The sequence below is a fragment of the Rhinolophus ferrumequinum genome, chromosome 14, assembly GCF_004115265.2.
Source record: "Rhinolophus ferrumequinum isolate MPI-CBG mRhiFer1 chromosome 14, mRhiFer1_v1.p, whole genome shotgun sequence".
Lineage (NCBI taxonomy): Eukaryota > Metazoa > Chordata > Mammalia > Chiroptera > Rhinolophidae > Rhinolophus > Rhinolophus ferrumequinum.
This window is the reverse complement of record NC_046297.1, coordinates 65,762,934-65,787,135: the sequence shown is the minus strand read 5'-3', so window position 1 is coordinate 65,787,135 and position 24,202 is coordinate 65,762,934. Positions and strand designations below refer to the sequence as shown.

The 24,202-nt window shown below is 45.3% G+C and overlaps 1 protein-coding gene across 3 annotated transcripts in view; it reads left to right on the top strand.

Annotated features, from left to right (window-relative positions):
• ADCY8 (adenylate cyclase 8) overlaps nt 1-24,202 on the top strand; it is a 176,507-nt gene that overhangs the window by 126,320 nt on the left and 25,985 nt on the right. For 2 of the 3 annotated variants that reach the window (XM_033126471.1, XM_033126474.1), the window contains 4 exons: nt 5,358-5,559; nt 7,573-7,662; nt 15,637-15,809; nt 22,785-22,863. In XM_033126471.1, coding sequence (XP_032982362.1) covers nt 5,358-5,559; nt 7,573-7,662; nt 15,637-15,809; nt 22,785-22,863 — 544 coding nt within the window. The remainder of the gene's footprint in view (nt 1-5,357; nt 5,560-7,572; nt 7,663-15,636; nt 15,810-22,784; nt 22,864-24,202) is intronic. The other variant, XM_033126473.1, reaches the window with a different exon arrangement.

Here is a 24,202-nt window from a genome sequence, read left to right as displayed (position 1 = left end):
TGTAAGCTGAAGGCCGTACCTGAAATCCCAGCCCGCGCCTCAGCGTCACTTGCTCAGTGAAGAGAAGAACCTGACAGTGGCACTGGCGAGCTGAGCTCTGACCAGACAGCCCACATGCCGTGGGAACTGCGTGGCCCGTTTGGCCCAGACACAGCACAGCTTTCTTTATGGTGTGCTTGTTTCCTCTCCAACTCCTTTTGTTTCTGATTGATTCTTTGCAACTGAACAGATGGCAGGTGCCTTTCCCTCACATTGCTTCTGTCATGGACCTTTTCGCAGATGAGGCAGTCGGCTCATGTGACCGCAGCTAATTCCCAGCCCCCACAGCAAAAATTAATGGACCTAGGTAGAGAAAGATAACGCTTGCTCTGCTCTTTCCTTTCATTTCCACACGCACGCAGATGTTCCTCTCCCAAAGGATAAGCTGAGGAAAGACCCGAAAATACCTTTTGTGTTACAATGTATGTAAGTTTGCCTCAATGGTGACTGGAGAGGAAGGGGAGAGGAAGCAAACAAGAGAGGGAGTATAGAAAACAAGGGAAGGAAAAGGAGGAAGGGCAGGAGGGAGGGAGAAAAGAAAGAAAAGGAAGGGGAGGGGAGGGGAGAGAAGGGAGAAAGGAAGGAGATCGAGGAAGGGAGGAAGGAAAAAAGAAGCACTGGATCTTATCATTTTCTGTGCATCTTCCTAGCTGCATGTATGTACTTGACTTCTCTGAAGCCTCAGTTTTCTCATCTATAAAATGGGAATAACTGCCAACTTCCAAGGTTGATGTACCAATTAAATGAGCCATACCCATTTTGATAAATTCTGGTTCCATTCCCCTTTCTGAGCTATGGTCTTTTCCTCTGTTGAAGCAGCTAAGAATACCTACCTCTCAGAATTCTTAGGAGGATCAATGCACTGTTGGACTCCTAGACTCTTTGCAGATTCTAAAGGGTGGAACAAATGTTATCCTTCAGTGTGACCTGAGTTTCTGTTTCCTGTTGGACCACAAGCCACTATATGCTGTTCATTCACCCCCACTGATCCCTGACTCCCCAGCAAACCTCAAATCATGGTACTAACCCAGAGCCTGTTTTAAGACAGACTGCAGCAAGTAATTAGAACTTCATGTCTGAAAACGATTTAGATAGAGCTGTCTGCAAATCCCTTATCATTCTTTTTCAGACGCAATTTCAGAAATGAAAGGTTTCCTTGCCTCTTCTGTACACCAACAATGCAAAAGCAAATTCAGAACCCCTGGACACCTGAGGAGCACTATAATTAGATAAAAATTACAATCTGAGGTTACAATGTTTTTGTGAGCAGAAGTAAGTGAGTGCTGAGGAAGTGTAGCAGAGGGTTCCAGAAGAATTTTACATGCAGTGCTAGCATCTTGCTTAGAAAGCCTGTCTTGTGATTAATGCTTGAAAATGCCTTTGGTTTCCTGAATTTCACCATGAATAGAGAAAGCGAGGAACGCTTCTTTGAGGCCTTCTTATGTGCTAAGCATTTCACTGCTTTATTACTTCAAAGTCTGAGCCTCCTTGAAGAGATGACCTTAAACATCCCAGTTTAGCACATTGAAGAAATAATACTCAGAGGAGTGAGTTACCCTCCCCAAGGCTTTGCTCTAGCCGCTGGGCGATATGCCTGCCTTTCTCCTGCCGTCCCAGTCCATCCAGGCTGCTACAAAAAAATACCACAGACTGGATGGCTTGTAAACAACAGAAATGTATTTCTCGTGTTCTGGAGGCTGGGAGTCCAAGGTCAAGGCTCGGGCAGATGCAGTGCCTGGTGATTACCTGCATCTTTTTCACCTGGCAGAGGCAGCTCTCTGCGATCCCTTTCCTAAGGGCACTGACCCCATTCACGAGGCTCCACCCTCATGAACTCATCACCTCACCCAGGCCTCAACTCGAAGCACCTCCACTCTAATTCAACATTCAAACTTGGGGAGACACAGACATTCAGTGCATAGCACCTCCCTTTCCGTTGTTCAGCAAACCCAGAAGGAAGTGCTGATCGCGTAAAAGTAAGTTAGGGGCACAGCTGGTTCTGTGTGCAAATTCTCCCCCACAGCCCTCCAGTGCACCCTGACACCCCACCGAAAGCATGCACCAAAGCACAACAGCGAAATAAGCAACAAAGGATCCGTGTTACACGTTTCCATGCAAAAGCTGGCTTTGTTGATGCAAACCGTGGTAAAAGCTAGAATACAGAATTTGGTTAAAATCAGGAGACCACCTGGTATCCGTTCTGGATCTCTTGGGTCTCTGCCTGCCTCTCTCACTCTACGTTCCAATTCCAGGGTGGGGTCTCCCTGCGATGATGCAGGGAAAGATCAATATATGCCACCCCCTGCCACCCGGTGCCAAGGAAGGAGGGAGATCTGGGAAGGTGTCTGTCAGGACTTCCTGGGTGCACTGAGATTCCTTGCTCAGAAAGAGATAGCCAGGCCTGTTCCCACAGGGAAGGTCAGACTCTGGCTTCCCGACCGTCTCACTGGGTCTAGGAGGAGGGCAGGGCAAGCATCTGAACTTGGCATACACATTGACCTTTAACATGGCCCTGTCCTCCAAGAAGAACGAGGTCCACTGAACATCGCAGACAGGCTCTGAGCAGTCAGGTGGCCCTTCCTCCTTGAGGGGGCAGACAGAGGGGCTGGGAGTTGGGTAGGAATTCAGGCGCCTCTGAAGGCTGCTGAGAGGAGGAACAGAGTCTTCTCTCCACACAAAAAGCAAAAGTCAGTGACTATTTATTGAGCACGTTCTGTGTACTCAGCCCTATGCCAGGTGTCATGGAAGAATCCAGAGAAAAGCTGAGCCTTGGAGGATGGACAGGGCTGCCTCACATTATTGAGACACATGAGCCTCAGAATTGGGCCTTGCTCTCCTGGGACGGCCTGACAAGGCCATCCACCTGCATTCTCCTTCACTGGCCTCCCCTGGGGGCCCAGAAATAATAGTGTTGTCAGGGAGATTTTCCAGCCGGTTTGGGGGGAAGTTTCCCATCTGCCTGGAGCCCTCTGGGAACCCACTGCTGCACAGACCGTCTGTTTTCATCGAGAACGCCTGCAGAGATTTCCTGTCAAGGTGATCCATAGGATCGAAACTGTGCACGTATTGAAAAGCATCGACAAAACCTCCAACAGTGAAGGCTGCGGCTGGGGGAGGCGTGGCTTCCCAGCCTTCACGATGCCCGCCCACGCAGACGGACCTGTTGTCTCCATTACCCCGTCCTTGTAAAGGTCTCGCCCCTGGCCGTCGTGATGTGGGGTACTCCCGCTCTCCTGCCTTTTTGACCACATTTCCTGATTCCCTTTGCGGCCTTCTCTTCCTGCAGCCCCTCAGCTTTCCCCCAAGCTCCATCTTCTGTCCTCCTGTTCTTATCCTGCACACCCTCCTTGGGCAGGTTCCTCCGTTCTCAGATCTTCAACCACCACTGACTCACTCCAGACCAAGAGTTCCACAATCGTCCCTCTAACTGCATAGACACCTCTGTGACTTCAGTGGGATGAGCCACAAGCACCAAAAATTCAACTTGCCCTAAATCAAATTCATCATCCTTATCCCCTATTGACTCTTCCTGCATTTACCCAGTTAAGATGGTAAACACACAAATGTTGTCCTCCGTGGGTTACTTCTCCAAAATGCCCCCTACGTATACATGCAAAATGCTTACTAAGATTCCTGCCACATCTTTTCCCGCACCTCCAGCTTATCAGCGCTCTTACCCTATGTCCCTCCCTAAAAACTTGCTCTTCAACCTCCAAGGCCTAATCCAAATGTCACCTCCTCTGTGAAGCTTCTGTTGATTTCCTTGCCTATTTTCTAAATGATGGTTGCTCATAACACTTTATAGATCGTAGCATATTATAAAATATTTCACAGTGTGTACGTCTGTGTTCCCCTCTAGATTATGGTCTGCTAGATGACGGTGAAGATGTGTCTTTCCCACTGACACATGTGCCCACTGGTACCCACTGACGCCTACCACGGTGCTGGGGAGGAAAGCTTGTTGAGTGAATAAATAGCATGATGACACCACAGAAACAGAAAAGATTACTGCAAACCTGGGAGAGAGATTAGTCACCTAAGTGACTAGAATAGCACACTGGTACAGCCAAGTGGACTGTCACTCCTAGCTCTCACATCTACCAACCCTGTGACCCCTTGGACGTTGATTCTCTCAGCCTTAAAAATTCACGTGAAACAAGAGAGATCAAAAGGCCTGTCAGATTTGTTCTGACATAGTTTATATAAAGTGTTTAGCACTGTGCCTAGCATATAGTCAAAGCTCAATCCATTCCTTGCACTAGTGTTATTAATAATAAATAAGAAAATTCAGGCAGGAGGACAGTAGTAAGAGAGAGTGTTAGAAGAAGGAAGTGGGTCCAGCTGCATTCACTAAATGTGTCTGTATTGAACACCAGCCAGTGGACGCTGTTAAAGCCAAATGGATGAAGCCAACTTCACTTTATGGAGGAGGGAGGGCACATAAAAATCTCCCTCCATTTCCATCAAGGCACCTTTTAGCATGCAGTTCACTGGGTGAAACAGAGCTAGAGAAATTAGAGATGTCACTCTAGGTCACAAATGGCTAGACAGAGAATAGAGCATCAGAGATGAATTCCCAAGAAGGAGCATGCCTGGTTTAGGCTGGTGAATAAGGAGAGGAAGCAGTCAAAAGCGCCTCCAGAGATGGGGTGTTAGATCACTGAGTCACGAGAAACAGCCTGACACCCGGCAGAGGTACCCAATAGACAGGAGGTACCATGGCAGTTGCCTTGGTGACAGCTTGAAACTAGAGATAGTTGGGAGTGATGCTGAAGCTTTGAGCAAGGATGGGTTCTCCTTACTCATGTCTCAAATTGCACCCTCACCCATGTCCCTAATGGCACACAGTATGTTCCACGCAAATCCTGGTTATCGCTCACCAAACTGAGCAATTTGGAACAGGTGCCGAGTTCAGTTCTTGACATGAGAGCAGATGGAGAGGGAACATTTCATAAAACCCACCTTGAAGGGGAAAGGGTGTGTGGTTCCCTGTCACAGACAAAACTTTTGAGATAAAATTCCAGTGGTGTATTGCCTAGTGAGAAAGATGAACGACACAAGAAGTGAAAAACTTGGGCAGGAGCAATACATCACGCCAAATATTTGATAGCCATTGCCAAGTTTCTCAACAGAGAGAGCATTCTAGGGATGGATGCAATAGAAAATGTCTCGTGCCATAGCCCTTTTCTTGAACAAATAGAGCTTTAGAGGCATTACTGGGCACCAGGGCAATCCTGGATGTGATTGACAGCGTCACTCAGGGAGCGGGGCTCAGACCATTGAAGCCACATGACCCAGTGTTCTGTGCTTCCCCGCAGGGCGATGCCAATGGCCATCCAGTTTTCCATCCTGATTATGCTGCATTCGGCTCTGGTCCTCATCACCACTGCGGAGGATTATAAGTGTTTGCCCCTCATCCTCCGGAAAACTTGCTGTTGGATCAACGAGACCTATTTGGCGCGGAACGTCATCATCTTCGCATCCATCTTGATCAATTTCCTGGGCGCCATCCTAAATATCGTAAGCATTCCACCCCACCGACCCTCTGCTATCTAGGGTGCACTCAGGAGTTCAGAGTTCATGGAGCCTGCAGCTGCTTGCGTTGCTTTTCCTTGGTACCAGTTACCTTCATGTGCCTGGTCCAGCTCCGAGCTTAGGGACAGAGCACAGAGATGTGGCTACTGTCAGAAATGTGCATTTCACTGGTGGCAAGTGGTCTTTTTCCTGGTGGGAGAGGTTATTTGCTCCAAAGGAGCTCCCATCTCCCTTCAGTTTTTGTACTGTCAGTGGCCAATCGATCACCATAATAAGTAAGAGTTACCGTTTATTAAGTACATACCTGCTGTGTGCCACACACTGGAGGAGGGGCTGTCCCTGGTTTTCATATTTAATCCTCACATAAACCCCGTGAGGTAAGTCTGATTATCCCCACTTTATGACTGAAGAAACTGAGGCTCAGAGACATGAAATAACTTGCTAATAAGGTCTGTCTGACTCCACGACTCACGCTCATTGCTAAATTGTATCTTTGGGAGCGGGGGCCGGGGCAATGGAAATAAATACCTGTCATTTATTGAGCACCTACTATGGGCTACAGGTAGGTATTATGGTTCCCACGTAATGGATGAGGAAACTGCATTTCAGGAAGGGTGAGCATCTTGCCTATGAATTTCTAAAAGTTCATAATGGATGTGACTCATCGAATTCCAGTGAATATCCTACTACCACATGTATCATTGTTTTTCATTGGGTGATCCATGTTTTAATGATTTCATTTTCTCTCGAGAATGATAGCTAGAGGCATTTTGTATGTATATACAAACAGTCCGTGTCGTCCATGACTTAGGGACCTAGGGGTTCCGAGTGGTATATCTGATTCCAGGTTTGAGCTTGGCACCTTGAGAGCGATTTGTAGAGGCGTCATCTGTGGGTGAAACCGTCATCGTGGCCCTTGGGCCTGAACGAGGGTCTCCAAGTGTTCAGGGATCCAAAGTATCAACCACAATTATCAACCTGTGTGTTGCAGGCTGACGCTGCCTAAGACGTCCTGTCCAAATTGGCCCAGTAATTATGTAGAGTCGGTGATGCTCAAGCTTGTGGCTGGCCTTGAAGGAAAGGACTCCATGAGATAAAGAAAAGGGGAAATCAGAGTCTAGCTAAATTCATCATCTAATGAATATTTGAGAGATCCTGGCAATTGAAAATGGAAGTACATAGGCTTATTGATCACAGCATGTGGAGGTGTAGCCAGGGTCTTATCTTGACGAATCAGATATATCTGGGGTGCAGGATTTGGATATAAGCCCAAGGACTCTAGGTCGGGGTCATCTCTGGGGCCAGCCATATCACAGTGGTGTGGGAGGCAGTTCAGAGGCTTTGGAGTCAGATAGACCTGTGTTCAAATCTCAGCTCCACCACTTACCAGCTTGGTGACCCGGGACAAGTTACTTTACTTCTCAGAGTTTCATATTGTTTGGTTGTAAAATGGGGATAAAAATAGTAGCGACATGACAAGGTGATTGCGAAGGAGTTTTGTGGTACCGAGTGTCTGGCACAGAGCAGGCATTCAGCCAATGGTAGCTGTTCTTTTCTGAGTGCCGCAAAAGCTCCTGCAGCAATTTCCGGACTAGGAAATGCCCAGCACCCCAGTGCTAAGCGTCTTTCTGGAAACAGAGCCCCCTCAAACTCTCACATCCTCACAGCCGTTGATGTGGAGACAGGCTGCGAGCTCACCCCAGACCTTTTCTCCTGCCATCTGCTCTCTCTTCTGAACCCAGACCCTCCTCCGTGGGGCCAGCAGAGCCGTCTTCACCTGGTCTCCTTGCTGAGTGGCAGACGCTTTTTCTGAGCCAGTACTTTCTTTAAAGTGCGATCCCAGCTGGCCCCTCAGGGCCTGGTCTGCCCCAGGCTTCCCCTGACACCCGGCACTGATAGCACGGACTCCTTTTCCAGCACCCACACTGACGCTGTTGTTCCTGTGTTTGTTTTTGTTTTGTTTCTTCTTCTTTTTTTTTTTTTTTTTTTAATCCGCAGCTGTGGTGTGATTTTGACAAGTCGATACCCTTGAAGAACCTGACTTTCAATTCCTCAGCTGTGTTTACAGATATCTGCTCCTACCCAGAGGTATTTATTCACAAGCTCCCCTGGGCGAGACCTGGGCTTAGATCTCTCCACCAGCTCCACATAAGAACGACGGGCCGGAGGGCCTCAGAAAGCACTCAGAGGCCTGTTTCCTTCTTCTGCCTCTTCCTCCTCCTTCCTTCTCCGTTTCTGTTTTTCCCGCTCTCCTTGTACCTTCTGCTTTTCCTTTTTCTCTTTCCTGCTCGCTCCTCTACCTCTCTTTCCTGTTACCACCCTTGCCCCATTTCTCTCTCCCTTCTTCCTCCTCCTTGTCTTCCTTTACCTTTCCCTCTACCCATTTTCCTCTTTCCCTTTGTCTCTTCCTCCCCGACTCTTTTCCCCACCTCATCTTAATAGCCTAAGGCCAAATGTGTCCTTGCATCAATAGAGGACAGAACACAGAGTTACTGCTCAAAGGGTGTTTGCTGCATTGCAAAAGGAAAGATGGAAAGAAAGAAGGATGGATGGATGGATGGAAGGAGAGATGGAGAAAAAGAGGAGAGAAGGTAGGAAAAAGGAAGGAGGGAAGGAAGGGAGGAAGGAGAGGAAGGAAGAGAAGGGAGAAAGGGAGGGAGGGAGGAAGGAAAGAAAGAAGGAAGGAAAGAAGGAAGAGAAGGGAAGGAAAGAAGGATAAAAGAAAGGAAGGGAGAAAGGAAACTAGGAAAATAGGAAGGAAATAAGGAAGCTAGAAAGGAAGGAGAAATAAAAGGAAGGGAGGAAGGAAGGAAGGAAAGAAGGAAAGAAGCTAGTGAATCACAAACACAGGTGACAACTAAACTTAAATCAAGGTGGTACAGAACATACATGGAGCACCACAGGATCAGGAGGTGTCCCCACAGGACACCACCATCATAATATCTGACCTTCTCTTGGGCGCAGAGCCACTGATCTGGCCCTGGGCCTTTGGGTCAGCCTACAGGGCTGAGCAAAGGACAATTTTAGGCTCTACTTGTCATGGCCCAGACCTTTACATATTGGGACAGAAGTTCTGGGTCAGAAGGGAGGACAGCAGACCCCAGCCAATGCCATACCCCATGGACACTGGGTAGACTCGTGTTTTCTAAGACCCCCTCCAACGTGTCAGTGGAGGAAAGTCTCTCTGTGGTCTCACCGAGGCCCCAGAATTGGTCTGAGAAACGTCTGAAAAGGAGAGAAAGCCTCACACTCCACCCCAGATACACAGCATGTACCTGATAAACATAACATTGTTACATCCTCACGTTGTGTGGGGTCGATGCTGTGACATCGCCACTTTATAGGTAATGAAACGAAGGCGTAGAAGGTGACTTGCTCAGTGTCCCTCCTGCCTGACTGCCATTCTTCCTCCCTTCCTTCTCTCCTCCCTTCTTTCTGTCCTTCTCGTCTTATTTCAGTTACCAAGACTTAGGACTGCAGTGCAAACCAACCATATCTGGCTTTTTCTTGAGCCCATCCTTCTGAACCCAGGCTCCGTCCCTAGTGAAGAATGAGGCTCTTCTTAAGGAATTCCAGGGCAAGACAGAACTAGCTCTCGTTTCAGGGCCGCACAGGACAGACCACGTGTTCGGGGACTTCCTCCCAGCAGCAGTCAGTGAGCTCCAGTTTTGTGGGCGCTGTGGTTTGGAGAGCATGAGGAGTAACCAAGAATCAGATGTTTAAAGCTAGGCAAAAGCTGGATCTCACTCCCTACAGAAACCCTTCCCTTGCTAGCAGTGCAATCTCGAATCAGTTCTTTCTCTGAACCTCACCTTCCTCATTTGTAAAGTGGGAAAAATAATACCTTGTTCAGATGGCTATTGTGGAGTTAAGGAATATCCGTTCTCACTGTGCCGACCTAGAGGAGTGAGCAAAGGTTGAGTTTCTAACATGACATCCGACCTGAAGCAGGTGTTCATGAACGGTTTAATCTGTGTTATTCTACATCAGCACTGTGGACCTGGGCCCAAACTTGAACTCCCAGCACTCATAGATTGGCCATCCCTAAGAAAGTGATGGGAAAACTCTTTGTTCACGTAGCTTCACCCCCACGCCTTAGTTTCCTTACCTGTCAAATGAAGGTGCATGGAGTACCTTCCTTCTGGGCGGTTGGCAGGATTAGGGGAATTCATCCATGGGATGTTTTTAGAGCCACACCTGGCACAAAGCAGCTGCTCATTAAATGTCAGCCGTGATGTGTGTATTATTTCTAGGGAACAGGTTTGGAGCACGCAGCACCGGCATACGTGTACTGGAAATTGCATACCTATCCCAGTGGGCTGACATACCACGTGCATTATGAAACATACTCAGAAAAGAGAATGCCAAAAAGTAAGATAAAATAAATGAATCAGAAGGTTACTATTTCCCTCCCACAACCAAAGGATCAGTCTGGTTTAGGGGTTGGCAAGCTGTGCACACAGGCCAAATTCTGCCTGCCACCTATTTTGTAAATCAAGTTTTATTGGGGTACAGTCACACCCATTTATTACCAATGGTCTATGGCTGCTTTTATAACACAATGGCAGTTAGATGGTGTGATCCACTAAGCCAAAAATATTTACTAGCCCTTTACAAAGGTTACCAACTCCTGACATCCCCACTGGTGCAGGGATCCCACTGGCCTAAACGATGAGGATCTGGACTCCTTCTATCACTAGCTATTACCCTGTTTTGTCCCACCATTTGCCTTCCTGATATGTATGGCTGTGCTTCTCTGCCTAAGGATTTGGCTACCAAGCTAGAAGGAACCACACATTGAGACCTAAAACGCTTAATCTGCACACCCCTTCCCCTCACTCACAAGTGTGTGTCCCAAGCAAATCACCTTATCTCTCTGATCCTGGGTGTCCTCATCTGTGCACTTGACTTCTCCCCATCACCCCATGAGAACACACACTCAGTTTGAAAGCATATCAACCTGGATGATAGGATATAAACATAAGAGGCTGCAGTCTCATATATGGTGTAAAGTAAAATTTAGTTCTGAGCGGGAGCTTGCCAAATACTACAAAAGAGTGAAGATAACAGGAAATGACAGTGAAGAAAGCCATATTCCAACTGTGATTTCAGAGGTAGCCTAGGGAAGAGAGAGGCATAGGTTTGCAAAATGAATGCAAATCACATGCACACACCCGCAGTGTCACGATCTCAAACTCCTAAATGTGGTTCTCGGAGGCTTGATGGGACGACCTTCGTTTTAGACTCAAGCCCGTTTCTTGTCCGAGTAGACTCGGGCACGTTTGAATAAACAGTGAACTGTATTGGTAAGACCACTCCAAGACGGCTGTAGTTTCAAAGGGCCCTCGAGAGCCAGTTTTCCGTAGACATGTAACCATCTGTGGCTTTGCATCCTGGCGCTTCCTCCCACGTCACCCCTCCATCCCCCTTCCCCACCCCCACGTATTCAGGTCCGATCCAGCCTTGAAGCCTCCCTTTTTCAAAATTCATTCTTTGGTGGACCCCGTCCTCTCAGATTACTTCCTGCCATCTCGACACCCTGTGGCATCATCACACTCCGTGCTTTCTATAATGTATTTATCTAGCCAGGATATTCCTTCCACACCTTCAAATTCATAAATTGCTTTAAGCAGAAAAGACAATATTGTATAGTTATTTGAGATTACCCAAAGGACAGAGGCCACTGTCTGTTTAGCAATTTTGCTTCAAAAAGAAAAAAAGGTATATTTCCAATGAAGCAGCAGAGAAATGATTTACCGCCCCACCTGAAACAAATAAAAACAAACAAAATGTATGAAACAATAGTTTCAAAGACACTGGGCATCAGGCAATGACAGACAGTGATCCTGGAAAAGAGCAAACATGCGAAACGAGCATTAAGACTGCCTGAGCTTTGATGGCTTTCAGAGGGTTTTCAGGCTGTGGCTCAGGTTGGGGGAACCCAGATGGAATCTAGTGGACTCCCTGATTGGAGGAGATAGAGCTGAGAGTCTGAGGAGACCGAGGTGGCTAGAGTTTGCAGGACATGCTACCAGAGAGGAGAGAGTTGTCAGAGAGAGAAACCCAGAAATCTACAGAAGATTCCGTCAGTGCATGCTTGGGAAAAAGCCAAGATTCGTGCCTGGCGCTCACACAGCGCACGAAATAGTGTGTTTTTTTTTTGTTTTTTTTTCCCACCAGGCAGATTGAAAAACATCATAATTCATGGAGCATTAGGTGGATAATCAAAAGGGTCTTGCTTCAGTAGTGTGCAATAATTTTATCCCTAGATTATATACCACTGTATTCTTCCTAAATAATCTTAAAAGACCCCAAGTATAAGACTTTTCTTCTTTTCTTTAGATCAAAACACTTATTTTTTGCATTATAGAAACAAAAAAATAAATCCAATCAGACAATGAAATAAACACATAGGGCAATTTGTCTTTAAAGAGGGGTACATTACTCTGACAGAAATGCATCCTAGTTTTCCCTTTAAGTCAAGTGTCTTGTTGTTAATTAACTTCCTGTTTAAAAAATAAGAAGAAATATTTTATATTAGAAAATACAAGTTATATTTCTCTACTTTGAAAGAATGAGTGTTCATATTAGCTTTCTTCGTAACGGCCCCAAACTGGAAACAACCCAAATGTCTATAAATGGACGAAAGGACGAACAAAGTGTGGACTGACCATCTAGTGGACCGTTACTCACCAGCAGAAAGAAATGGTCTCTTGAGATGTGCAGTAGGATGGAGTCGTTATGCTGAGGGAAATAAGCACGACCAAAAAAGTATACATTGTATGATTCCATTTATCCAAAACTCTAGAAAATGCACACCGGACGCGTAATAACAGAAATAAATCTGGGGAGAGGAGGAAACGGTGGTGGCTGGGAGGGAGGAAGGAATTATAATGGGGCACAATGAGGCCTGTGCGAGTGTTCGTTTTCTTGATAGTGAGGGTTTCATGGATGTGCACACATATTAAAACTGACCAAACTGTGTGCTCTACATATATACAGTCTACTGTATGCTAGCTATAACTCAATAAAGCTGTTTTTATAAATGAAGTATAAAATAGGAACGAGAGAGAGAGAGAGAGAGAGAAGCAGAATGACAGAGGGTCGGTCAGAAACCTGTCAGCAGAAAATCTTGGCCTTAAAATTCCAGCTCTGATGTTTATAACTGTGTAGCCTCGGGCAATTTCCTGAACTTCTTTGAGCCTCATTTCCACACTGAGGATAAAAACTGTGCCTGTCTCATAGGATTGTCCTGAGAGCATCTGTCCTTGGGTCATTTTAAGAATTAAACAAGACAAACCATATAAGAGGTATGATAAAAAATTACTGTGAATGTTTAAATAAAAAAAAGTTATTACAGTAAAAGACACATTGCCATGAATCCCCCTCAAAATACTGCCCCTCGCTTCAAACACACTTATCCCATCATTTCTGCCACTTTCGGAAGCAGTTCTGGAAGTCCTCTTCATGTCTTTACTTGCGTTGTCGTGACTGCCTTGATGTTCTGAATCGATTCAAAACATTTACCTTTCTTGGTCCTTTTGACTTTGGGGAAGAACCAGAAGTTGCACGGTGCCAGACCTGGTAAATAAGGTGGATGAGAACACACCGTGATGTTTTCATTTGACAGAAACGGCCGTGCCAGAAGTGAAGTGTGACACAGAGTGTTGTCATGATGGAGGATGAAGTAAAGACACTCACAAAAGAGGAACTTCCAGAACTGCTTCAGAAAGTGGCAAGAATGATGGGATAAGTGTATTCGAAGCGAGAGGGAGTATTTTAGGAAGGATTAATGGAAATGTGTCTTTTCCTGTAATAATTTTTTTTTAATTTAAACATTCACCGTATTTTTTTTATCATACTTTGTAAGCGCATTTATGGAGTACCTGGCACAGAATACGTACCCAATGTCTAGTTTTAGTTATTTGACTCCTTCTGCCTCTGTGCTCCCGTCACATTAGCTCACATTGCTGGTAGAGCACTTTCAACAGTGTATTAGTCTTGCCATTTTTATGTCAGCTTCACATGTCAGACTACGACCTCCGTTAGACCTGGGCCATCTCTTATTCACCTTTGAGTTCCCAGAGCCTGGCAACATACTTTGATGTCAAAAGGCACTCAGTAAATCCTTATTACAGTTTTAAAATTTAACTGCGGTGCCCTCCTAAGCTTAAGCTTAAGGTCACACTCATTTCGATGGCTTTGACCTAATGAGTGATTCCCAATTTGCGTTGAGAAAGCCATACACATGTGTTGCAGATAACATCCAACAGGATCCCTCCGTTCGATTTCTCTTTCCTCCATTTGTTAAAATAGAAGATCTTCTAAGTTTCTCTGGATGAAGAAAATAAACTCTAGAATGAACTTATTATCCCCTGTTCACTTCCCTCACAGCTTCTTACACAAAGTCATCCAAATCTTGCCAAGGGGAACCTAAAAGGAAAGCTGAAGAAAGCCTATCATTCCATTTGAGATGAGGACATAATTGAGTTGACTAGGAAAGGAAGAGACAAAAGCTCAAAGACACCGCAGATACTGGACTCCTTAAAGGCAGGACAGTCATTCATTTCTGAGTCCATCCCGCACCCCCTAAAGGTCCTTGCCCTCCGGGGGGGACTCAGCTGCTATCCACATTGGTTGATATCAATATTTCTTGAAAGTACACACGAATGAGTCAGTTTGGCTTAAGAAGTCCATACGTTTGTGTTCAGTAGTTGCTCAGGGATTTCTGGAAATTCTGACCCGTCTCCTCTGCCCATACAGAAATTGTCTCTTCATGTGATGGGAGAAACAAAGAGACAACTCGTAACAAAGAGCCATGGATAACAACACTTGGATGGATTTTAGAAATGGTCCAGCCTGGTATACCCACTAGAGTCACGTTTACGTGGACAGATTGTCTCCGGGTGTCCCTGGGGTCGTTTTCCTAGCTAAGAGAACTTGAACAACTGACTTAAACTCTATGAGCCTCAGTTTCTTCACTTGTAAAAGGGGAATGATGATTCCCATCTTGACCCCTTATTTTGGAAATTACAGGAGAAAATATGTACCAAGATCTAAGTATTGCCACCCAAGTGGGTCTTTGATAATGTGAGTTTTATTCTTTTTTCCTACTGGATCCAAACTTACCATCAAGAATCCAAACCTACCATCAAGAACAATGGATCAGGCTATTTCTGTAACAGAAATAGATGAGGGCTTCCTAGAGAAGGCTGAGATCTGATGGGGAAGACAGTTGTGTCCGGGGGTCCGTTGCAATAATCCTGCCCTTGAGTGGTTCCAAACTGACCCTTTGAACAGCTACTTCTAATACAGGGTGACAGAGGGTGTGCTGGGCTGTGAAGGGTGCTATGGAGGAATGAACTAGTATCCAGAAGCACCTGGAGACATGCCTGAAAGCTTCTCAGAGAGGACCCCTGAGTTTGTCGGAGGAGTAAGGTTTAGTCCCCTGGATGAGATTTGGGGACACTGGAGATGCAAAGCACTGAGGCCCGGGAGAGCTGGGAAACAGCCATGGAGAACAGCAAGTGGAGAGTGAGGCAGGAACCTATGTTGGGGTTTGGAAAGTGAAAGGAAACTGACATTGATGGTCGTGAGAGCTTTGTTATTCAGAAAGAAGAACGTAATTTGAGGGAATGGAGAGCAATGAAAGGACTTCAAGTTGAGGAGTGATGTGATGAAATCTGTGTTTTAGAAATACTGGCCAGAATGCTAGTGTTTGGGGGGGAAGGGGGAGTAAGAGGGGTGGGTGAGCTAGAAGCAGGCAGAGCTTCCAGAAAACGTTTCCAAAACAGTAGGTAAGAACTAAAACAGAAACGGGTGCAAGGAGAAAGCTAGCCGGATTTGAGGAAGAGGAAGGCAATGAAGATGAGACCAAGGAATGGTGTGAACGGTTCCCCCAAAGAATATGGAGCAGAGGTTTGGGAGATGGTAAGGAAACGATGGGTTCAGAGTGGGACCTGTTGAATTGGAGGAGGGCTGAGACCTCCTGACATCTGGGGCAAGGAAAGTGAACGTCCCACCTTCCTGCTGAATCTGACCACGTACGGTCTTTGCTTCCAGTACTTCGTCTTCACGGGGGTGTTGGCCATGGTGACCTGTGCGGTCTTCCTCCGACTCAACTCCGTCCTGAAGCTGGCCGTGCTGCTGATCATGATTGCTATCTATGCCCTGCTGACCGAGACCATCTACGCGGGCCTATTCCTGCGCTACGACAACCTGAACCACAGTGGAGAGTGAGTGCCCACCGCTGCGCGTGCAGAAGGTGCCCCGCTGCCAGTGGGAAGTAGAACCATTGGGAAAATGGTGGAGGTGGAGTTATCAAAACTTGGGGACTGATTGAACAGTAACATATTTCTCAACCTACGTACTTTTGAGCCTCCAAATGTAGGCAAAATGTCTAGTTTTCAGTTTTATCATTTATGTTAACTACAGATTAATTAACGAATTCAAGTTTGGACTAAATCGTAACTCAGGTCTCCTCTCAGACTAATAATTTATGATTCCTTCAACTTGAATAGCTCCAAGACTTGTAAGGTCTGAGTATACTTGGGCTGTAGCAGTGTTAATAACAGCAGAACTTGTGCATCGAGCACTGTCTGTGCTCCTCGCATTTTATTATTTTTGACATATAGAAAAATTCAAGAAAAGTCGTGATATCCTAGCCTAGCTTCCTTAGAGAACAGAGCCCGAGGCAAGCCTGGAGTGCTTATGCAACCCCAGGGCAGCCAAAGTGAGGGAAAGGAAAGTGAAGAAGAAAAGGTTGGTTGGGAGGCAGCTACAAGGTAATGCCATATTATGCTGGTCACGAGAATTGTGAAGAGATTCAGCTGGTACCTTGGAAGATCCACTGACTTGGCCAGTTGAAATGTCTCTGGATAGGTGGTGAGTTGGGGGAAATCATCTCAAACAGCAGGGGAGAGGAATTTGCTGGCTCCTCTCTCCTTTCCCCAGTTAGTCACAGTTCACCCTCTGGATGCACCTCCTGGTGCCATCACTTGGCCCCTTCCACAGCCCATGGGGAAACCAGACCCCACCCTTGCATTATGGAGCTTCCTCCGAGGGGCAAACATTGGGAGGGGCCAGACACTGAGCACGCGGCTGATCGGTCTTGGCTACAGGAAGCACATAGGTCTGTGTAAGGTTCTGATGTCCCTGGCACACAATACAGGATCCATAGCTGTTCATTCCTCTCCCTCCCGCCTTCGTAGAAGAGAAGTTTAGTTCTTAATTCTGTTCTAAAGTCTTAAGGAGGAGCTTGTAGTGACATTGTTAGGTGGGGTTGTAAACGTCATCCCAAACCCTTTGCTGCTAATGTGCAAGTGATTTTCTCAGCTTCTTCCTGAATCGAGGTCAGTTAGTGGTTAGTCTAGTACCGATTCACACTTTGCTAGCAACAGAAGTAAATTCATAAGGAACAGAAGAGCTCGTGCAGCCTTTCCGATCAGCCGCGCTATGAGTCAACAGGTCAATAGTCACTGTGTACCCAGATCCCCCTCACAGGTGCTCCTGCTGTTGGGGATTGAACTATCGCTTCAGTTGTTCACACTGGTTCAAAGGCATTTCCGCTGGTGATTGCCAAGGGTCAAGTACCTGGGAAAGTACAGAGAACCTTCCCAAGGCAGCCTGGCTGCCTCTCCATCAAGATGGTCCCAAATACTTTAGACTAGTGTCCCCCAGTCTGCTCATGAGGACCCCTCCACAACACCACTTCAGTGGATGACACTGAGCCTAAAACAGGTGAGCCACCCTCACCCCCAGTGTGTTATCAGTCCCGAGTGACTCACATTCCGTAGCACCCCTTGTCGGGAAGCACTATATCATGACATTTGGGAGTACAAGTTTAGGAGTTAAATTACCTGGGTTCAAATCCCAGCTCTGCCGTCAATCTGCTGTGTGATTTTGACCAAGTGAATTAAAAGTGGCATAACCTCTCTAAGCCCCGCTTTTTTCATCTGTAACGTGGAGATAATAATAGTTCCTATGTTGTAGGAATATAAGATAATCAAATGTGATCCTGGGAACTTAGCACGTGGCCTGGCATATAGTAAGCACTTGATTAATACTAGCAGTTATTATCAGACATGCCCTTTTATACCACAAAGGCTGCTGTTCTAGAAATATCCTATTCTCATCTCTGCACTGCTGTCTCTTAACTGGTCTCCCAGCCTCCACTCTCAAAGCCATCTGGTCAATTCATTATCCTTTTGAAAACCCTAAGGGGCCTTCCTATTGCCTCCAAGAAGCTAGAAGTTCAATCTGTTTATCAAGGATTTCAGAGCTCTCCCTGGTCTGCCTTCCACTGACTCCTCCAGTCTTTTCTCCTACAACTCCATGGGTCACCATTTATAGCCTTTATCCTAGCCGTGGGAAACCATGTGCTATTTACCAAATGGGCTTCTGCACAATTTGCATCTGATAGGTCCATCTCCCTGACAATTTTCAACCCATCATTCTCAAGGTCCAACTCAAGGACAAGCTTCTTGGTGAAGCCCTCTTTGATCACTCCTCATTTTTTAATCCAGGTGTATGATTTTTTTTATCATGGCACTCATCTCTGTGTTATAAATATTAATTTTCATGTCTTCCTCTTTCATTGGAATAACAGCTTTTGAGGAGAAGGACCATTACTCACGGTCAGATTTTTGGCACTTAGTAGAGTATCTGGCAGCAGGTGTCCAATTAAATATTTGTTGAATGAAGCATGAAATGAATGAGTGACTGAAAGAAACATTAGCTCGTTTGGAATCATATTATACCTTTGATTCACAGTGAGCTCAGCGTTACCTGTCTACAACCGCTAAGGATTTTGCTCAATATTGCCCATAAACCATATGTTCCTCATCCTGTAAGCACAATTTGCTTTTGGACTTAAGTGTCATACCTTTGCGATGGGCTTTGCTAGTCCCTACAGATTCACAGATGAATAAGACATTATTTCCATCTTCAAGGAGCTTGTGGGCAAGCAATTACAAGGAAGTATATATAGGAGGACGTGGTAGTTACTGAAACAGCATCATTGAGACCTGGATTGATAGCAAGCCTTCATCATTCACTAGATGAACTGGAAGGTATCATTCAACATCAGAGTCTCAGTTTCCTTTACTAGAATAGGAATAATAGTATCTCAATTGTTGATTTGACAGTGAAAGCCAGCAATGTATGTAAAGTGTTATTACAGGTATGGCACCAAATCAGCACTTAGCAAATGCTGTCATTACTACGGCAATAGAATAAAAGATAAATTCAAACTGGCTAGTTTATTTTGGGTTTCATGGAGGACATGGGAACTAATAGCTAAATGAAAATTAGGCACCAGATGCACAATGGCTAAAGCTCTGAACTTGGTGCCTGAGATGTGAATTCTCATTCAGGCTCTGACACCAAATAGCTGTGTGACCCTTGAGCAAGTGACTTCTCCTCTCTGGGCCTCAGTCTACCTGCAAAATAAAAGGCTTGCAAGGAATAATAATATATTGTGTAATGATACACAAATATGGAATAAAACAGATTCACTAAATTCACATTGTAAAAGTAATTACATGGAATTATTTTCATAATATATACTAAGTGCAAAAGTGGGTTATAAAACAGTAAGAACCATGTAATCCTAAATTTGTAAACAAAAACGTATTTTTGTATATGGAAAAGGAAATGACATTTAGTTGACTTCAAAGTATTCACGGTTGTTTTCTCTGGATGTGGGCTTAATTAACTAAGGGGAAATTTTTTATTTTTTTATTTGTGAAGTTTTATTAGCTTCCACATTTACTACAATTAGCAGAAATACTTCTGTAATGAGTAACAAATATTAATTTTATGAGATATTGGATAAGAGGGTCTCTGAAGATTGTTACAGCCCTGAAAATGACATTATCCAATGTGTTTTCACTTAATTATGATCTTTTCTATTCACATAGGGAGATGGTAGTATTAATGCAATTATTTTATTAATACAAATAAATTAGTTCAAATATTCTTTAAGTCTCTGCCACCCAACATCAAGAAAATTATTATAATTTCATACAGATATCAGCCATGTGGCTCTCTTGGGAAGTTCTTCAAATAATCATAGAAGCTACAAAAAAAAAATTCCTAAATTCAAATCACAATTCTTTCTGGATATTCCTTGGCCTGGCTGACTTACTGTGCACATTCTGCAGTCTCTAATCAGGCCATATTTTTTCCACCTGAAATACATCAGAAAGACTCAAAGATCATTCATAATTTTCTTTTACTTCTCTTCTGAATTTGATCTAGTCATCTCTCTATTTTTACTCAACCATTGCTTTCAGAATGATTCAAGAGGTATTTATGTTTCCTCTTTTAAGTGATAAACTTCCAAAAACGTCATCCACATCATGAAGAAAAGGACGTTAGAGGTGCTACTTAGAGCAGGAGTTTGGGCCCCATTCAAACAACTGCTTACAGGATGAGGAACATATGGTTTATGGGCAATATTGAGCAATACTTCCCATTTGAAGTATGTGTGCCAGGGATACTTTTTTAAAGCACCACCACCAGGGGCAAAATCATGCGCTGGGAGCTTATTGGGGTGCAGAGAGGGAGCTGTGGGCCATGCACCATGCCAACCAAATGTGTTACCAAGATTAGCTCCTTTAATCCTTACAATTATGGAGGTAAATACTGCTGGAGTCTTTCACAGGGCAACAAACTGAAGCTCAGAGACATTCAATGGCTTGTCCAAGCTCAAACAACTGGTCAGTAGCAAGCTGATATTGGAAACTGGGTCTACATGAGTTACAAACCTCATGTCTGTAATCATTTTTTTCAGGAGTCCACAGACTTCAGGGGCCAGAGAATTAGTGACATAGAGGAAAGAATGGCACCAGGATATGCCTATCCCCCCAGCCCCCAGAGAAAACCAAGCACATATTCTCAGAACTCTGAGTGAATGACTGACTGAATGAATGAATGAATGAATCCTGGTCCCTAAAATGCGGGATGACAACACGGAGCTCACAGACCAACCTGTTCACTTCAGCACTGGTGGTAGTGGACAGCTCCAATAGAGCCGAGCCTGTACACAGCCTTAAACTTGACAGCTGACATTTACTTATTATCCCTACACTAGAGGCTTGTAAACCAGCCAGCTAAGCAAGTTATATGTCCCGTACCTATGGAGCCCAAGCCACCTTCACATCCAGGAGTCTTATCATCTTTGTAGACTAAGTTCTGGCATCTTCCCTGAATATCCAGCCCAGGCTACTTTCTCTTCCTATCTATTTCCATGGCAACAAGGATGTATCCCTACTATGGAGTGTATCGTGTTATGAAATTATCTGTGTATTTGGTTCTTTTTTTTTTTTTTACTCTTTTGAGGCCAAAGACAATATGCCTCCTTCATTTCTTTATCCCAGCATGTGCCTGGCACACAGTGCATGCTCAGTAATTATGTGCTTTGCTGGGGCTGTGGAAAAGAAGCACAATAGTGAGCAGCAGCTATTATTAGCATCTTGTCTGCCAGGCAAAGCAGATGGAATGAGGAATTCATAAATCTAAACACCTCCCCCCAGAGAAAGCATGTTTCCATTCCTAAATCCCTGTTCTACCTGGGCAGCTGGACTGGGTCTGGCTCTCTGTACGCTGGGAGGGTCTTTTAGCATAAAGCTAGATGAGAAGATGGTCTTTGCAGCTGGGTTCTTGCCCCCGTGTTCCTAAACCCCGTGCTACTCCAGCTAGAATCTAGCAAGAATAGAAAAGGGAAAGCCGGAGGTTGCCTGGGTGCAGCCATATTAATGCTCACTCTATCCTCTGTCTCTAAACACTGCATCTCATCTATGACGGCCCCACGGTGCGCTTAAGCCACGTCACAGTTAAGTCACTCCAAGTGAGTTCTGAGATATGTGCTTATGACGGGGAGGTGATATAACAAAGGAGTGGCATGAACTAGTGTTAGCGATGAAAACTATTCTGGCAGCCATATGAAAAAATAGATTGTAAGGTAACATTAGGAGGCTACTGGAAACCATGGTGGCCGTACTCGGGGGGAGGCAGAGATGGAGAGAGGTGGACGGACTGGGGATGTATTTTGGTGGAAGAGCAGACAGGACTGGGATATTAGAGTGGTAAGGGCTGACTCCTCATTTTGTTTTTGTTTTTGGCTCAAGCACCTGGGGGAATGGATGAGGAAGCATTGCCTGAGGTGGAGAAACTTGGCGAATAGAACGGGAGGTGATAGAAAACAAGTCACAGCGCCATAGGGACGATTTGTCTGGAACATTTTCATTTTGGGTTTTCTTCTTTAGCCAGTGGAAGCCTGTCAAGGAGACTGTTTATGTCCACAAGTCACCTGTGTGCACATTCAAAGACCAACATCGCTTCCTCCAAACTCTTTGCCTCCTGACCTAGCTTGTCTTGAGAAAGGCTTCACGCTGGGCCAAAATAAAAGAGAAAAAGCATTTGGAATCAAACAAGGGAATCCCTGGCCTTCTTCTGAATTTCTCTGATGGCTGAAAGTCACGTCAGCATTTAAATATACAGCTGACCATCTTCAGCTGCCCTTCCAGCCTAGTCTTCCAGAGAGCCTGAGACAGGCCAGGTCAGCCGCACTGAAGCTTGCGCCCCCAAAGGACTGTGAATAGGTTATTGGAGGTTCACTCCAAGAGGACAAGACATATGGGAACAAAGCCTTCATTAAAAGATATAAGAATTGAAACGGGGGGCGGGGGTAACAACAGTGTCCAATTCACAGAATTGAAATAAGAATCTAAGTTCTTAAATAAGAATCTGATTCTTATAGCATGTAGACAGGACTGCCCAGCACTGTTCAGCACTATATATCTGTCTCTTAAATAGGATAACATCTAAAAAAAAGGGGGGGGGGGCTCCTGGTCTTCACATGCATTTTTGTGACAAGAAAGTATAAGAGCTCTTTGAAATTTAGAAAAAGTGTTCTGCAAATAGGAGCTATCACTATTAATGTGAGCGCACTGTCTAAACACTGGAATCTAAAGTCTTCCTCCAGGTATGACCCGAGTGACCTCACACCCATAAGGGCCAACCGATTTCTGAATCAGCCTCTGTGAAAACCCTCAGAGCAATTTCTGTCACCGGGTGGGTGCTCAGGAAACAAGGGCTTCTATCTTTCACTCCCACTCATTTCTGAATCTGGGTCCTAACGAGTGTCCTTCGAGTCCCTCCATGGTTGTCAGGAACTACACCACCATTTGCATTTCTTCTTCCAACAGAGACTTCCTGGGGACCAAGGAGGCGTCACTGCTGCTGATGACCATGTTTCTCCTTGCTGTGTTCTACCACGGACAGCAGGTAAGCTAACACTTTTCTCTAAGTACCTTCGGTTCCCTGCATTTTCCGTTGCCATGAAACTGGCCTCTGAGACCTTCAGTCTTCTTTGTAGCGAATGACTGTTCGCTGCTTGCAGAAGTCGTGATTCTTAACTAATCGATTCCTAATATAGACCATGAATGAAAAAAATTCAGATGGAGATGATTTGGTAAACGATGTGGGTTTAACTTCCGTTGGGTATATTTCTTTCAAGGAAACCATTGTTCTAAAAAAAAAAAACAACAACAACAATAGCAAACTTTCATTTTCTGCCTGAGGCAAACTGGGACCTCTCCCAATTTCATAGCCTCCATAGAATTATCACTACAGAAGTTGTGTGCACCAGCATTCGGACATGAGGGTCACTGAGCCATGGTTCCGATCCCACCCCTGCCTCTCAGCAGTTTGTGGCCTTGGGGAAGTGACTTATTTCCAGGAGCCTCAGCCTCCTCATCTCTAAAACGAGATCGAGAGCGTAATACCTAAGGAGGGCTGTTTTGGAGAATCCTTCGAGATTGTTGTGGGCAGCATCTTGCGCACTGCCTTTCCTGAGTACAGGAAGTGCTTCATTACTGATTTGCCCTGTGTAGATAAAGCACCCCCCGTACTGATGCCACATCCCTCAGAGCCTCTACTCTGCCAGCATCTGCGTGGGCACTGTGGATAGCTCTGTACACAAGTCCACCCCTGGCCCCAAAGGCGCCAGTCTCCTGGAGGAGAGCAGACCCCAGATCCTGCCATAGAGGGTGTGCCATGTGTGGATCAGGCTTTGCAAGGCCTTCCAGAGTTGGAGAGGCAAGAAATTATTCTGCACGGGACCATCCTACGATGCTTCACCCAGGTAGTATCGCCTGCCGTCCCCAGTAGGACTTCTCCATCAACTTAGCCCGTGAATGCGGTAACATTCGCCATTTGGAGAGATTTTCTCCTTCTGGCAGAGCCCAACGCCTTTGGGCTGTAAGCGCTTCGGAAAAAAGGAACCAGAAAAGGAGAAAAACAAAACAGGAAGACTCTCAGAGAGGGCAGAAATAGAAACAGACCGCTGAGAAATCACTATGGCAACGGAGAGGTAACAAACCCTGAGAAAACCAGGGATGAACCAGCCCCAAACCCAAGAACCTAGAGATACATATATAATCTATTGGTAATAAAGCGGGATGGTAAAATGCAGTCAAGGGGATTTTTAAAAAAGAGTAAAATAAAATTTGGCAAGTGAAGACACGGGGAAAGAGTTCCTATGGACATTAAGTCCCTACTACGTGTCTCCCACTTTCCTCTATTATCTCTTTTAATCCCCCCACAACCCTGAATGGTAGTTATT